The 17,926-nt window shown below is 38.4% G+C and overlaps 2 protein-coding genes across 2 annotated transcripts in view; both read left to right on the top strand.

Moving 5' to 3' along the window:
• ppm1aa (protein phosphatase, Mg2+/Mn2+ dependent, 1Aa) overlaps positions 1 to 6,905 on the top strand; it is a 32,470-nt gene extending 25,565 nt beyond the window's left edge. The window contains exon 6 of the mRNA XM_022685058.2: positions 2,211 to 6,905. Within this exon, the coding sequence (XP_022540779.1) occupies positions 2,211 to 2,246 (36 nt within the window). The 3' untranslated portion in view covers positions 2,247 to 6,905. The remainder of the gene's footprint in view (positions 1 to 2,210) is intronic.
• A 4,314-nt stretch (positions 6,906 to 11,219) lies between these two features.
• On the top strand, positions 11,220 to 17,312 carry six6a (SIX homeobox 6a). Its single transcript, XM_007247546.4, has 2 exons — positions 11,220 to 11,955; positions 16,188 to 17,312. Exons 1-2 carry the CDS (start codon positions 11,402 to 11,404, stop codon positions 16,354 to 16,356), a joined length of 723 nt encoding a protein of 240 aa, XP_007247608.2. The 5' UTR covers positions 11,220 to 11,401; the 3' UTR covers positions 16,357 to 17,312.
• Positions 17,313 to 17,926: the final 614 nt, after the last annotated feature.

The following is a 17,926-nucleotide window of genomic DNA, read 5'->3' as shown; positions in this document are numbered from 1 at the left end:
AGTATGCGACAATCTTCAGGGTCCAAGCAAGAATCCAAATCCAGAACCTTCTAATCTGCATTTTTTAAAACATCACTGAGACTCACAAGGACCATGCAAGGAAAGAATTTGTGAATATGTTTGTAGTTGTAATTATAGTTGCACCTGCTCATGAGCTTGCCAATTTGGTGCATTAATAGCCTCTACTCTTTTGGGAAGACCTTACACTAGGTATCAAAATATTGCTGTGAGGAGGATTTGATTGCATTCAGCCACAAGAGCCAATCAGTAAAGATTGGTGAGGGATGATTAGTTCTGCCACTCCAACTCATTCCTCAGTTTTAGATGGAGCACCATCACTCCAGAGAACCTGCAGGTCATGCTCTGCATTAAGTAAAGTGGTCTTGGTGTTTTCTCTGTCAGACTGAAAATGGTTTTGTGGGGTTTTTTTTTCACCAAAAGGGGGCAGTGTTTGTGAATAAGTGCAGCTCAGGCACGGTACACTCTGGGCCGACAGAGGATGTCATTTCCTCGTCTACCTGGAGTAGAGAGATTTCTCTGTTTGTATGCTTTTTGTGGACGTCACATCCGCATTCAACACCATAATTCTTCAGACTATGATAAATTAACTCTCCTGACTTGTCCTGAGCTCTTCCTTCTGCAACTGGGTCCTGGACTTCCTGACCAACAGACTGTAGTCTGTGAGGATTTACAACATCTCTTCCCACCTAATCTTTAGCACTGGCTCCCCTCAGTGCAGTATGTTGAGCCCCCCAGGTTGTCATAACGTGAAGTTTGCAGACAAGACAGCAGTGGTTGGATGCATCACAAACAGGTATAAGTCCAGCTACAGGCAGGAGGTGAACACCTGGAGCATCAGTCTCTGCATCAATGTAAAGAAGACGAAGGAGATGATTATGCCAGCATCAACGTTTGGCATGGTAGCTGCTGTACTGCAGACAAGAAAGCTCTGCAGAGGGTGGTTCTTATTTTATTTTATTTTATTATCTTAAATAACAAGTGCTTTTTTGGATGGAAGTGGATTGTGAGATTACAATTTCATTCCATCTCAAGTCCCACATAAGATGCAAATGTATCATAATGTATTGAATTTATAGAAATTTAAATAATATAAGATATATAAAATGTTTAAAATTACAGGCTATTTTAAAGTATATTTTAACATCCCAGCACAATGTGAGGATTTCCGTTACACCTCATTCAACTAATTTCAAGAAAACAGAAATGTATCAATGGGGTTATGTGGGTACAATAAAGAAAACTGCAAGAGTCTGAAGCAGACAGGCCCTCAACACTGTCTGAATTAAAGTACAGCATATTTTACTTTGTAAATTACACAGATAAAGCATAAAAAATTACCCTTCTTTATTCATTTTTTTCTTCAGATTTTTAGATATTCACATAGCATATAAAAACATTGTAGTTCTATACTGGTAATTACAGATTGTAGTATCTGTATCTGTTTCTCTGCATACCTTATTATCCTCTGCATCCTATGTGCAGCACTGATGAAGGACTAAAGGATGACCAACACAACACTCTGTAGCTACAGATTCAGAGATTCTCTCTTTGACTTTACATTCACAAGGTGAAGCAGCTCGATAGAAGTGTGTAATAGAGTGGGCATTGAGTGAACACATTGTTTAAGAACTCCAGCAGCACTGCTGTATCTGATCCACACACTGTACCAACACAACACACACTACTTATTGACCATTAAAAAACAATGGAAAATGAGGATAATAATAAAGTATGCAGAGAAACGGATACAGGAAACAAGGAAGTGGTTATACATTTATGCTTAATCTGTGTAGGTTAAATTGGGTTTGCTTATGTTAACCACTAACATCTATCAGTGGACTGTTGATACCAGTGTGAGACTGAATTGATGCCTTGATTTAATCACAAAGACCTTCATCACTGCAATGGCTTACAAGGCAAGGAGGCTGCTCGGAACAATTTGGGACACAGCCCATGTGTCAGTGATTCTGAATGCTTTTCAGTAGAGAGTTTTACAGTGTCTAACGAAGTAATATCGACAGTAATATGCATGACATAGTTGCTGTGCTAGCTTCTACTCATAATCATAACACGTTAATCTACCTCACATTTGTCACATAATTGTCACATAATTGGTCAGTTTGTGTATGCTTGCATTTGATTTGTTTATCCAGTCAGGTGCACCTTGTGTTCTCTTTCCTCTTCTCCAGGACCCCGACATCTTTTTCTTTCGAGGGTTCAGTTAAAGACTGACCACCATGACCACCATCTCCTCAGAATCATGTGGAATATTTCTTGTATATTGGTTGAATATACTGTATAATGAAATTTAAACATATTTCCCCACAGATTTGGGAATGGTGGTTAATTAGCCAGGAATCTGCAGATTGATGCACATCTTTATTTTTTCCCTTGTTTGTTTGCTTCTTTGTTAGCTATGTCTTTGTTGGTGCAACTTGACTATTATGTAATTTTTAAAATTTTTGAGGACAGACAGCTCAATGCTTTACTCCTGAATGTAGGCAGTGGCACAAACTGGGGGTAAAGTGGACCATGTTATTAACAATATGGCTGCCAGTATTGAACTGTGGAGCTAATGTTTTTTTCTCATGTGATTCTACAGTCAGGTCAATAATGCTTTGTTCACACAGCAGGTAAAAGTGGCCCAAGTCTGATTTTCTGACCAAAGAATGACATATTTTGGCTGTTCACACAATCTGCAACACAAGCATTCTAATATTTTTGGACCAGAGACACCAGTCCAAATATTTATGACGTGATGACGTGAAAGTCGCATAAAATCTGTTTCGGCTGCATTGCATTGCCTTAAATCGAATATGTATTGGATTTTAATGCCACATATTAAAAAAATAGCCAAAATTTAAAATGTAAGATTCATTTGTTTTCTGTTGTCCATACTGCCACACAAACGACACTTGCCATCTGTGTCACAAATGATGTATAAGATCAGATTTGGGCCACACTATCTGTTATTTGAACTTCAGTCTATGTATTTGGGCTGTGCCATTTTTTTTTCCACTGTACATCACCACCACAATAGGTTTGAAATGAAGCAGTCAATATTTATGAGTTTAAGAGCCATTTTTTAACACAGTGTCCCCCCGTTTAAAAGTAATTGGACAATTAACTGCTAAGCAGTTGCATGCCCAGGTATATATGTAGCCTGTTGTCTATTGTGGAAGGACAAAATCCAAGTGTTGAATTTGTATTTGGTAACTGTTCATATGATCTCCACATATGTGGTCCAAAGAGGTGATGTTTCAAGCGAAAGAGTTAAATATGGCGGACATAGTGGTATGGTATGGGTGTGTATGGCTGCTAGTGGAATTGAGGTGAGTTCATCATTCATCAAAAACCCATTCACAGCAGATATTCAAGTCAAGAAGACTTTCTTAAGAAGGTTGGTGTCTTGTTGTCAAGGTCAACCACCTTGAAAAAAAGGCATAAATGTCAATACAGTATACAGTTTACCTCACGGTGCAAACCACTAATATAACTGCAGAAAACATGGACACCATGGTTACATTTCTTTCTGGTTTGAAAAAAATAAGCTGCCATGTTTTCAAATTTCCAAACAGAGTTTGTGCAGTAGATATCAATGGCAGAGACTGATGCCCCCATATATTTGATAGATCTCCCTTCTACCCCATGTAAGTTTCAGACCACCTAAATCAAGCCTTCAGCACAGAAACAAAGCAGATTTTCCTACTGGATACCCAGTTTGCCCAGTAAGAGAAATGTTTCCACAGTAAAACTGATTATTAAGAAATAATGGTTTTGATGGTATTTGGCTTTGATCCAGACTAGAAAATATTTGTGTTTAGAGTGCTGGACGAGAATTGATTTCTGGGGGAAAATAAAAATCAGCTAATTTATCACAGTGAAAATTAACTGTTGGAGTTAGACACTTGAGAACTGTTTACAGGAGAAGAATTATCTGAAAAAAAAAATTGAAACATATTGGGAAAGGCGAAGTTACACATCATATTTCAACCAGCAATCAGAGTATTTTTCAGCCATTGGTAACACTCAATAATGAAAAGGTCCGATCAGATTAATCATCAAAGCAATCACATGATCTAATAAACATGGTGGGGACATTGTTTTTTTATTATTTAATTTTTTTCTCCCCAATTTACTTACTTAAAATTACACAACCCACTTATTAGGACTCCCCCTATCACTAGTGATACCCCAACACACCAGAAGGGTGAAGACTAGCACATGCCTCCTCCAATACATGTGAAGTCAGCCACCACCTCTTTTCGAACCGCGGCTAAAGTAGCATTGCCGAGTAGCATCACAGTGCGTTTGGAGGAAAGCGCAGCAACTCTGATACTTCAGCTCTAGGAGTGATGTGGGAGGAGAGCACCATCTACCCACCCAAAGAGGGCAAGGCTCCCTTAGGGCTTCTGTTGGCTGAGGCAAGCTATATGAACAGGATTCGAAAAGATAATCTTATGATCATAGTGGCAGCGCTTAGCCCGCTGGACCACTCGCCATGGTGTGTTAAGGCAAGGTGTGTTAAATGGCTGCCAATGGATCTTGGTCACTTGTGGTTATTGATGATGTTGAGTTGGTAGAAGTAGCATAAGGAATTCTCAGATGTAAAAAGCACTGTTCTCTGCATAGATTCATTCAAATGTCATAAAATTGATGAATGATGAACTCAAGAAATTAATATGTTTAAATTGCAGGGTCAGTCAGCTGGCTTTAACCCATTTTAGTGATTTTTCACTAACAAAAGACACTCATTTTAAACCCATTGAAGTGGTCTACAGAGACAGTATTACCAAAATTGTGTTAATGCCCAAATACTTTAGGAACCAGTCTGTATACATAATACATCAGAGAGCTGCACTAATTTGGGCATGCATTTAGCATAGTGCTAATTGGTGGGATATGAGCTTTTGTTACATGTTAGCTACATAAGCTTTGTAGTTCTCCATGGCACCATGCTTCAGCTGATAAAGTGTCTGCACATTGAAGATCAGACTGTCTTGCCGAACTTAGCTTAGCTTTAGCTTTAAAACTGGCTTAAATGAACAGTAGTGTGATCTAGCACTCTCACCACACTGGCTGACTGCTTCTTACTGACTTCTAATCCAGATAAATGGTGCTATGAATGTGTACACCAGTGTTTCCATTCTCCTCATCATCAGGTTAAACACCAGAATGCTCAGGAATGCCACTTTGGAAGCTTGGACACCTTCGGGCATATAGATAAGATATACAGTAAGACCAAGAAAATCAGACCAATAAAAAGTTCCAACAGCAGAAGAGCATTTCAACATGTAACTTAAAAGCAGTTTAAACTTGACCAACAGAAGTACTTGTGGTGCTCAGAACCATCCGATTCTCTCTGTACTGTACTGCAATATACACTGATCAGCCATAACATTAATACTAGTTGTGTCAGTCCATTAAAAAATTAACCATATTAATCACAACAATGTTCTTCACTTTTTCTTTTTCTTAAGATTTTAATAGTAGGTATTTAAATGTAAATATAAGAATCAGACATGTATACGGTACTAGAGAATCAGACTTGAGTTAAAGTACAAGAGATCTCTCAAAAAGTGACTTGAGTAAATGTTAGAGTTGTTTAAGCACCACATTAAACATTTATGTATTGGAAGTAGCTATTTGTAAAATGCACTACTCAGGTACTGAAAGTGAAAGTACATTACTGTGTTATGTTGTTATTACTGAAAGCAGAGGAAAGTTAGCAGTGCTAAAGGCAGTGTGGTCTTCTTATAAGATCAGCTTGATTGATTTACTTAATGATGAGCAGCTTCATCAAACCAGGTGACAGTGCAAAGCATCTACCGCTCTGACTTTAGTGATAATGTGGGTTTATAATGATTCCTAACATTTTTATAATTGTAACAAGTAACAATGCAGCATATAAAAATTTTAGATAAAAAATATTAAACTCATCCAAAATATACAGTAAAGTAAAACTGGAGATTAGTAGGAGAAAAAATAATACTCCAATGCAGATGCAGCATTTTAGTACTTAAGTAGTGAAGTAGTGGTACTTTTTTACTATACGTCTCTGGAATTAATGTTAGATTGGCTTATAACTATATTAGTGGTGTCTTACGTTAAATAATAATTAAATCACCAAGTGTATTACATTTTAATTAACTAGTTTATTAGTTATTAGTGTTATATTGGCTAATAATTATATTAGTATTGTCTTACGTTAAAAAATATTTGAATCACTGTCATATAAGTTTATTAGTTTTAATCACCATTATATTCTGATTGTTTACAATTAAGACCATTATTTTAAATGGGTACACTGTAAACAATAATTTAGCCCATAATTTATGATAACGTACACTCTTTAGTTACCCTGACTATTCATAATGAGTTTTGGGTTTTCATCTAAAGTTCATGAGTTTTCAGTCTTTCAATTAGTATTGTTAAGTTAATTTAACCAAGCAGATATTTTAAGGAGTCAAATGAACTTGACATTGTGAGTTATGACTATGCCAGAGATTCTCTGGCTATGTCTCTTGGTGTCACTGTATTAATGCACTACAGAAGAAGTACTTTGTTTTGGGTTAAAAAGTGTCTATTTTGCAAATACATATCTTACATATATTCCAGAAGCAATACTAATTTAAAATACTGATGATTTTAAGTAAATGACCAATCGAGGATGTGCATATTAAACAATGTACAGCTTTGGGAACTAACTTGGGCGGCGGATGAATACATATGTAGAGCGAGACTTTTGTTGGTACTTTATTTTGGGAAGGAGATAGTAATAGTGTAATGGATCCTCTTTTTAAAAATATTTTCTTCATCATATAAATCAAAACTAGGGATAGGAATATATTAATATTGCGACGTATTATATATATATATATATATATATATATATATATATTTATATAACACATCTATATATGTTGTTTAGGTCGTAGCGTATTATTACGTGGCATCGCATATCAAGGTTCAACCCTGAGTGATGCTCTTGGATCTCCCATCTCCAGACATCCCAAGTTGCAAAAGTTGATTTCACCCGCCCCACCCCCCCACCCCCCCCACCCCTCCGCCACCCCCCCACCCAGGGGGCGAAAAAAAAAAAAGAAATTCAACCAACTCACTAAATGATAACGAAACTTTAATTTTATATTAATTAATTTTACGGTTTTTTTATTTTTATTTATTTTTTTATTTTTTTATTTTTTATTTAGAGTACTCAGAGTTGAAATAAAATGAGTTTTATCTTTTTCTTTTTGGAAGGCCCTGCCTCTGCTTTCCTGCCTATGCTTTTTTTTTTATTTGACAAAAGATTTACAGTAACAATATCACAAGAAATTGCACAACATCAAAAACATTTCATATCATATTACAATAATTATTAATATTGCCTCCGCCATGATCTGCTTTCTCTCACTCTTTGAACAAATCCCGTCTGGGAGGGGGGAAAAACACTGCCCGCCCACACTAAAAACAGATTGGCTGTCTCACAGACTCTTTGCAGAGAACAGGCCAATCAGAACCCTCTCTGTTTTGTCTCTCTCCTTCCCACACACGATTAGAGAAAAAAAGCCTGTCGCCTGTGTGCGCGTTTGCGTGCAGTGCGCGTTTGGGGCGCTCGTTCTGAATTCCGAGAGATTATATGTGACTCGCGGGCATCCGGGAACCACTACCGAAATGCGGGAGACTCCCGCAGCTTCAGGGAGACTTGGTTTGTCTGCATCTCTAAATTAACAGGACATCAAAGGTCCTTTGGAGGTCGTGCCTCAGCGTGCGATTGCTGTTTTAGCACCATGAGTAGGATCTACACAATATTAGGCAGGTGGTTTTAATGTTACGGCTGATCACTGTAATTTGGGCGTGTTTCAGACCCTCTGGTGTAAGAAGTGAGGGATTGAAAGGTTGATGGTACAAGCAGTGTTTGTAGTGTGAACTCACAGATATAAACGCACATATTGTATTAATAAATTCATGAACAAACAATATACAGTTGTCTATCTGTTTTTCAATAGCTGCCTAACATCAGTCAGTCATGAAAAGAGAGAGACAAAGAGGGAGAGAAAGACGGAGAAAGGGAGACAGAGGGAGGCTATGGGGTCAAATGGATAAGTCTTCTCCATTACCACAAATCCCAGATTACATACCCACACCACAACACTGCAGCTGGATGAGAAAGCTGTTTCACGTGGCAAAACACACACACACACACACACACAAATTAATAACAATAAAAAGATTGCATTAAAAAAAATAATGCTGATTATTCACCTTTCTTTGTGCCCTTTGCCCTGAAGCTACAGTTCTAGTCACTGAAACGTGACAGAGGCAAATGAAACAACTCATAACTGAAGACATACAGACATCATACATATATTACATCAAACTGCAGAATTTACTGTATTATTCCAACTATAAGGTGCACCAGATTATTAGACGCACTATCAAATAATGTCTGTTTTCTGGTCTATTATCATACATAAGGCACACCGGATTATAAAATGCATTAAGTGACACTAGTGAGGATGTCTACTTCGAATTGAGCAAGGGTGTTGCTTTGTTTCCCTTCTAATGGAGAAGCTGGAGGGAAGCGCCTAAGTAAACAAAATTGTAATTCTTTAAAAAAAAAAAAAAAAGACTTTCTTTTAAAGTCAAAAGAGCACTGTATGTTAAACTTTACTGATTTCTGTCCTGAAAACTATTTATTTGGATGAATAAAGCGCTTCTGTGTACAGTTACAGTAAGCTTAGAATTCCAAGGGTGAGCGCTAGCCATGGTTAGCAGCATAGCTAACCCCAGTTAACAGCGATTCCCAGCCGTGGTTAGCAACATAGCCAGCCACGGTTAGCAGCACTAAATCCCTTATACTCTGTAATTCATCAGAGTAGCTTTACTGCTCCTAATGACCTGGTGCACTGGACTATAAAGCGCACTGGATTATAAGGTGCACTGGCGATTTGGGGGAAAATGAAAGGATTTTAGGTGCGCCTTATAGTCTGAAAAATATGGTACTGTAACTAACCAGCACACTAACATCATTCTGATACCAAACATCAGCCATTAATTCATACATGTATATATATATACTGAAAATTGTAAAGAACATCCAGTGTGATGGGGTTAGTGAGTCTACCCATCACCAGAACTGTGAAATGACACTGGGACATGTTGAGTCACTTTTAAAGTTATTTTATTTGGACTTTACTAAGTAAACTTTTAATCAAAATATAGTCAAATATCTCCTTTCTGTTAATATTTGCATTTAATCTTTAAGCATTTAAAGCAGCCTGTGTACTTTATTATTACAGAGCAACATATAATGAAAATAATTGTGACTATCCTCTTTAAATTTTGGAACAAAACAAAAAGCACAAAAAAGACCAGACAAAGAACACTGAAACAAAGGGGCAATATATATACACTGAGAAACTAAGGGCTAGGGTGGAGACAAGACATTCATTTAGATTAATTAATCATGGACCATGTATTTATGTATGTAAATATCTAATAACAAAATAATATAAAATAATAAAAAAACTATGTGTATTTTACTGCCAATGGAAAACACACACGATTGCCTGGAGCTGTGTCTAATCCGGTATGAACTGAAGCGACCGTTAGCTTTATTTTATTGTTGTGTTATGAGTGTATGGGTGTTTTATATGGGCCAGGTCAGTGTTACGGGCCACTCTGCCGCTCACAGACATGATATCTTAATTAGAAAGTTAATCCTCTGACCAGAGGAGACGCGCCGGATTCAAGCTAAACACAGAGACTGCCATGTGGAGGACTGGAGTTCAGACAGGGGTCAGATAAATCCCTGCCACTGCTGCCAAATGGGGATTACAGACATTCATCACTGCATGTATGTGTAAAAATCTGGCCACATTAAGGCTTTAGTGTCTATGTGATTTATACAGCGCAACAGCAAGGCCATGAATTTGTCAGAGAACTGTGAATTTCTCAACTTTCTGCCTCTGTCTGCATGTAGAAGTCTCTCGAACCCTTCATTCATTGTTCTTCTGCCCTTATAAACTGTAATGAAATGGATTAGAAGGCCACTGTAATCGTCTTACTGTCTCTATTCCTCTCTCTCATGCAATTTTTAACCATCTGCCGTGCACTCACAGCAGCAGTACTGTGGATGCCTTATGAAACATTATCCTGAATTCGGGAAAGGAAGTTTAGTTTACAGTGGCATGCAAAAGTTTGGGCACTGGTTACCCCAATTTTGTGAATAGTTTAGTGAGTAGAAGATGATCTAATTAATAAGATAAAGGGATCATAATACAATCCAAGAAATCCAATATTTCAGCATCATACATTAGGTTCCCAGTGTATGGGGAGCAGGCCTGTTAAATGTGATGTTTTGGGTACAATTCTCTCAAACTCACCACTGACTATTCAACATGGCACTTCATGACAAGACAACTCTTCAGGAGACCAAAATAAACATGTTTGGCTCAGATTGTATCCAGCATGTGTGGCAGCACCCTGGTGAGGAGTAACAGAAAAAAAGCTGTTCCTTGTCTACAGTCAAGCATGGTGCTGGTAGGATTTTGGTCTGGACTACGTGAATGCTGATAGCCCTGAGGAGCTGAATTCCAACATGTTCTGTGACATTCTTAAGCAGAGTATGATCCTCTCCCTCCAGAAAACAGGCCTTATGGCAGTTTTTACTGAGGAAGTTAAAGGTAATTGACTGGCCAAACATCTCTGGGGCATCCTCATATCCTCACACGGCTCTAACATCCAACATCGTCAAGGAGGAGTGAAAGAGAAATCCAGTAGCATTGCTGAAAAATAATGGTGTTCACGCAAAATATTGACACTTTGGGCACAGTTTGGCCATTTTCACTTAATGATGTACTCACTTTTGTTAAGTACACTTGTTGAGATTTTGTTAGCAGTGTTATTTTTTTGCATACACAAAAAACTGCACAATTCCCGAATCTAGAAGCTCACATATTGCATAACATAAACGTTGAGCTCTGTTTAACAATTCCATTTACTTAAAGAAGGAGCAGTAAGAGCTCAGAGAAAAAGGACAAAGAAAAGGAACATCTATTCGGGTTTAATATGTTGGCTTACCCTTTGCAGCTATAACAGCTTCAAGTCTTCTAGGAAGACTTTTTACAAGGTTTAGAAGTGTGTTTATGGGAATTCTTTATCTCCCTCCCTCTCCCTCTCTCTCACTCTGTCTCTCTCACTCCATCCCTCTCTCTCTCTATTCTTTATCTCACACACTGTCAGGATGCTTATGGATACATTAGTGGCATTAAGGCCGCGCGACATTCCTCCTCGCGGATAAACTCTTTCACTAAAACACAAACACCCACACACGCGCGCGCGGGCGTTCATCCTGCGCTCTCTCCCTCGCGCCCCGATGCTCCATCTCCCCGCGCTCTCCTTCAGCCCGCAGCAGGTCGCGCGCGTCTGCGAGACCCTGGAGGAGAGCGGGGACGTGGCGCGACTTTCGCGCTTCCTCTGGGCGCTGCCGCCGGACCCACAGCGCGAGACCGAGGCGGTGGTGCGCGCGCGCGCCGTGGTGGCGTTTCACGCGGGAGAGTACGGGGAGCTGTACCGGCTCGCGCAAAGTCGCAGCTTCTCCACGCCGGAGTCGCGCGCCTCCCTGCAGCGCCTGTGGCTCGAGGCGCGTTACCGCGAGGCGGAGAGCGCGCGCGGCCGCCCGCTTGGCGCGGTGGACCGGTACCGCGTGCGCAGGAAGTTCCCCCCGCCGCCCACAGTCTGGGACGGAGAGCGGCGCGCGCACTGCTTCCGGGAGCGAGCCCGGCGCGTGCTGCGGCAGAGCTACCTGAGGGAGCCCTACCCGGACACGCGCGCCAAGAGCGAGCTGGCGCGCGCCACCGGACTGACGGCTACGCAGGTGGGAAACTGGTTCAAGAACAGGAGACAGAGAGACCGAGCAGCAGCCAACAGGTACACTATCTACCTATCTATATTCATAAAACTCCATTACCACCAATAATATTAATAAAAATGAGGTGCTAGTTTTACTTATTTTGCAAGAGTACTTTTTTTAAAAAGTAAATCACAAAAAAAAATTGTCAATTTTTACAAAACATTACACTGAATAACAAATTAATTTTATTAATAAGATTGCAAAAACGTTGCACTATATTTTTTGTCACTTTTTACTAAAAGTTGACATTTAAAAAAAACTGATATTACTTAATAAGCTTGGAAAAATGTTGCACTATAATTTTAAGCAAAACTAGCACATAATTTTTGTCATTTTTACTGAAAGTTGACAAAATAAAAACTGACATTATTTATTAAGCTTGCAAATATGTTGAACTATATTTTTTAAATAAAAGTTCACCTATTTTTTTTGCCATTTTAACTAAAAATCTTTAAGCCACATTATTTAATAAGTTTGCAAATATGTTGCACTATATTTTTAAGTAAAACCAGCACATCATTTTGGTCATTATTAGTAAACATTGACATTACATAAAACCTGACATTACTTAATAAGCTTGCATGTACATTATATTTTAAGTAAAACTAGCACATCATTTTTTGGTCATTTTTACTAAATATTGACATTAAATAAAAACTGACATTACTTCATAAGCTTGTAAATATGTCAAACTATATTTTTAAGTAAAACTAGCCCATTATTTTTGTCTTTTTTACTAAAGACAAACTAAAAACTGATATTACTTAATAAGCCCACACATATTTTGCACTACATTCTTAAGTAAAACTAGCACACATCTGAACAATATAAACACAATTTTTGGCTGTACATACTGTTTTAATTTACTGATCATTTTAGGTAAATTTTTTTCATTTTAATGAGCAAAGTTTACTAGGCTTAAGAATATTTTCCCAGTGTACTTTAACACTAGGAACAACAACAATACAATTCATAATAATATAACAACAATAACGATAAGAATAATAAAAGTGCAACTATAACATCAAGAACAGTAATAATAATGTCATCCTTTTAATGAATTGTATAAATTTCCTTAAAAAGGAAAAATAATTGAATTCTATAATAATCACATAACAAAAGTTATTTTCTTAAAAAAGGCAGTTCATTTGTTCTGTACATTCTAATTTATAAGTAGATAATGTATTTATAATTTATAATTGAAATTTTAAAATTCGTATTATATATTGTATTGTACAATAATAATATTTCTAATAATTATATAATAAATAAAACAAAAGTCTCAAATAAAAAATTTACACTATATATACATTTTTTTAGCATTTAATTACAAGTGCATAATTATAGATTCAAAACACACTAATTGTAGTGATTTTTTAAATTTATTTAGTTTTATGTCTTCTCCTGGGATTATATAAATAAATGAAGGTATATCACATTAAAACAGATACATAAAAAAGTACATTTTAAAGAAAGTGGATCTTGTGAGCAGATCTAAAGATCACAGGTCCAGATTTCTCCTGAACGGCCTAAACAGAGCATAACCTGCCTGTGTAACAGGAACTATATGTATAAGTGTGTGTGAACCTCCTGTGCATCATTCCTACAGTTCTCCCTGCATTTGCTGCACAGGTAGATTGTATACCTGCCGTTTCTGTAGGTGTGATGATGAAACGATGACAGACGTTTCCACTGGCACCCACTTCACTATTAATCCAGTATTAATCCTAATCCTGCCTCTATCAGATTATACATTCCCAGCATGAGCCTCGGCCTGTTGGGCCAACTGTCAGTTCGAGGCTGTAATCCCTACTCCTGCCCCCAGTTCAGCACTTTTACTCAGCATTCACAGTAAACACTTAATCTACAGCAGGGTTATCTGGAAGTGTGTGATTGTTAAATATTACACAACAAAAGAGAGTCTATTAGGTTACAGCATTATGACCCAGTTTGAGGTAAGATGAACCTGGATCCTGAAGTTGGCTTCTTCTGTAATGCTGTGTGGCAAGGGGCAAATTATACAGTGATAATTGGGGGTAAAGTTTTTCTTCAGGGTATAAAAGGAACCAGTGAACTGAAGTCTTACAAACCTTTATAGTGTCTTTCTTGCTTACTGTAAAGTCTACAGTATGGAAATGATAAATCCATTACACCAGTCAATAGTGCAAATACCACAATATTAACAATGCTATTGGTTGCCTACATACACAATTTAGGCCTGATACATGAAAGGCATAGGCCACCCAAAAATCTAAATCTGTTAGCAGTTTTTTCCATCCTGAAAATTACATAATTAATTTAAAATTCAAGGTTAAACCACAATGTATTGATTTGTTTCATGACTCATGACATGACAAATAGTATAAAACTATAATACAACTGGATTCTAATTGAAATGTTCTGTTCCACTTTAAAAGCTGAAAAGGTTCAGTTCAAAGAGCCTACCAACACATTTTCAGCACTATGGCTTTACTGAAGTGAGTTTTATTGATGAAAATGTGTTTTTTACTCAAAACCTTTAAAGCAGTTGCTTACTCAATTACTTTGTGTCATATTTACAAAGCCCATTAAACATGTATTACATTTTCCTAGATGTTTATTTATTAAAAGGTTTGGAAACCATGTATCATATATTTTTTAATTTCACAATTACTTGCTATTTGTGTCAGTCTATCAAACAAAAACACTGCAGGACAGTCCTCAGTGCTCATTCTGCTGGACCTCTCGGCTGCTTTCGACACAGTCAACCATGACTTCCTCCTAACTATACTCTCGAACATGGGGATCTCAGACAATGCGCTGTCATGGTTCAGATCGTACCTCACTGGGCGCTCGTTCAGGGTGTCATGGCAAGGACGGCTGTCCCCAGCCCACTCGTTACCCACTGGGGTTCCCCAGGGTTCGGTACTGGGACCTCTTCTCTTCTCAATATATACCACCTCTCTAGATCGGGTTATCCGCTCACATGGTTTTTCCTACCACTGCTTTGCTGACGACACTCAGCTATACCTGTCGTTCTCACCAGATGATCACTCAATCTCTGCACGAATATCACAGTGTCTCTCAGACATATCCGCATGGATGAAGGAACATCACCTCCAACTAAACCTCTCAAAGACTGAACTTCTGGTCATACCAGCAAAACCTTCTATTCAACACAACTTTGCCATAACCATCGACTCTCTCTCTCTCTCTCACCGACAAAGGTTGCTAGGAACCTGGGTGTCATGGTTGATGACCAGCTTCTCTTCACGCACCATGTGGCCTCAGTTGCTCGATCCTGCCGCTTTGCGCTTTACAACATCGGAAAAATTCGACCGTTTCTGACGCAACAGGCCACCCAACTCCTGGTACAAGCTGTGGTAATCTCACGCCTCGACTACTGCAATGCCGTACTAACTGGCCTCCCGGCCTGTGTAGTAAAACCACTACAGATGATTCAGAATGCAGCAGCACGTTTGGTCTTCAACCAACCAAAACGGGCACATGTCACCCCGCTGCTCATAGAGCTCCACTGGCTACCGGTTGCTGCTCGCATCAAATTCAAAGCTCTTACAATCGCCTACAAGGTGATGACAGTACAGGCTCCTTCCTACCTGCACTCGCTCCTGAAGGCTTACGCTACCTCCCGGCCGCTGCGCTCCTCCAATGAACGTCGCCTCGCTTTGCCAAACACTCACACAAAGCAATCCAGACTGTTCTCATACAGAGTTCCCCAATGGTGGAACAAACTACCTTCCACTACCAGATCAGGAGAATCTCTCACTATCTTTAAGAAACTCCTGAAGACAGAGCTCTTCAAAGAGCACTTACTCTCCTAACACCTCTAACACACTAACTACTTCTAACCTCATCTCCTTCTTCTTCTTCTCTACTCCTCTATCCCATTATTTCCCTCTGACCTCCTTAAGGCCCTATCTATAGATGCTTTATTTTTAACTTCTATTATTTTTGTACTTAACCTCTTCTATTATTTGCACTTCAATATTGTAAGTCACTTTGGACAAAAGCGTCTGCCAAATGTAATGTAATGTAATGTAATGTAAATGTATGTTTGAGGGACAACGTGGATAAATGTGGAAAATGTACGGTATAGTAATTTATTACAACATGACTTATAGATAATGTCTTAACACATAACATATGACTTATTACTTATGATACTATACATCCTGGCTCATCAACTGCATATTGAGTTTATGTAGTTTTTTGGTCAGACAGTAATGTCGTTAACTCCCCTCTCCTGCAGGATACAGGCGGAGGTTCTGTCCGGCGGCTCAGTCCAGTCTCTCCTGGGGGATGATGAAGGTCCTGTAGACCCTCTGAGTGATTCATCTGGCCTGGGACCCTCAAACAATGTCACTGTGGCCTTCTCCACTGTCTCCATCAGCTCCAGTGACAGTGAGTGTGAAGTGTAGGACTGGAGCCAGTGGTTTCGGACACACAGGTTTGAGAGTCTGGCTAAAATGGACTGAGTTTAAAGGAGCACGTCAGTGTTTTTCAGCCTGATCTCTATTTGTGGCTCCTGTAGTGCATTTCCCACAGTCAGACAATCACAATTATTTCAACACTGTGCACTGTGTACCCCTTTTGTTACTGGGATGGCACCTTCAAGGGCATCTTTTGGTTAGTTTGCTCATCAGCAAACTGTGGTACCTAAATCTGAGATAACTTTTCAGTTAAGTTAATCCGGCTCCCCAAGGGCCTCAATGAATTTGTGTGTTTAAAAACTCCAGCAGCACTGCTGTATCTGATACACTTGTACCAGCACAACGCACACACTAACACACTAATCACTACCTATCAGTGTCACTTCAATGCTAAGAATGACCTGTCTGTAATCTTACAACTTCAAAATAATCCTATATGCTCTGTGGAGCTGATAAGATGATCTACCTGATTATCTATTTAATCACAACCTCAATTTAATGCTAAAAGCTAAAAAAATCTGTATTATACAGATAATACTGTATATCAGAATGATTTCCCAAGGAATTTAATTTTGTACAGGTAAACTTAAAGCCTATTTTGGTGCTTTTGGCATAAGATAAGTTTTATCCGTGCAAAGAGCTCAGACATGAGGTGCCCTGAAGGATTCTTTCGCTAAACTCTGCCTGAGGAGCGATAGACTCTAAAGGAGTAAATGGAGGAGACAGTCTGCCTGAAGAGCCTTAGTGCCTGTACAAGGCCAAAGACCAAGCTCTACAAGAGGCCAGAGGGGGATGGACACACAGCATGGCCAGACTGAAGCACTATTTCATTTTCTATTTTTGTCTTTTTGGACAAATTTACAATTTGTTTGTGTGTTGAAATGACTTTTATTGTTTTTTTTTTGTGTGTGAAAACAATGGGATAATACAAAAAGACCAAGTCAGACTTTGCCTGTGTGTGAATATGTGGTGTTAGAAAACACTGTATTAGTTGTGTTTTATTTATTAATAACGCAGCAAATTTCACAGTGCTAAAATCACATTGTTAACATTTTTTGATACCCTGGGAGTTATCCTAACAAGAGTGAACCTCTTAAGACCCTGCGTCTTCATATGGGGACATAACTGTACATACTATACTGTATTTTTTAAAACTATGACCCTTTTGTCTCATGTCTCACCCAATTGATTGAAAACAAAATGGCAGGAATCCCAGTCGAAACTTTTCACAGCCAGTCCAGACAGAAACATGGGCCAGGTAAAAATTCTCATTGAATTTTGTATTTGAATCTAGGGGTGGGTGATATGGCCCCAAAAGAATATCACAGTATTTCATGGCATTTTTGCTATATTGATACTCTTGGGGATATGACAAAATACTGAATTAAAAAATTATTTCAAGAATACACTTATGCAACAAAATGAAAAATACATTTTATTAATGCATACGATATGATATTAAAGAATAAGAATTTTATATAATTTGTAACAGACGTCAATGATCCATATTGTCATGATACTAAAAATGCACTCCAAATATCTTCATATATTCAGGATT

This window comes from Astyanax mexicanus, chromosome 7 (genome assembly GCF_023375975.1).
Source record: "Astyanax mexicanus isolate ESR-SI-001 chromosome 7, AstMex3_surface, whole genome shotgun sequence".
NCBI classification, from domain to species: domain Eukaryota; kingdom Metazoa; phylum Chordata; class Actinopteri; order Characiformes; family Acestrorhamphidae; genus Astyanax; species Astyanax mexicanus.
Note: the sequence above shows the minus strand (reverse complement) of the source record. Positions and strands in the feature narration are given on the sequence as shown.

Bases quoted from the DNA above. Each gene is read 5' to 3' on its own strand.
- six6a (XM_007247546.4), top strand. From the start codon at position 11,402: ATGCTCCATCTCCCCGCGCTCTCCTTCAGCCCGCAGCAGGTCGCGCGC. The intron at 11,956-16,187 runs GTACACTATCTA...CCTCTCCTGCAG, and splicing joins GACCGAGCAGCAGCCAACAG to GATACAGGCGGAGGTTCTGT.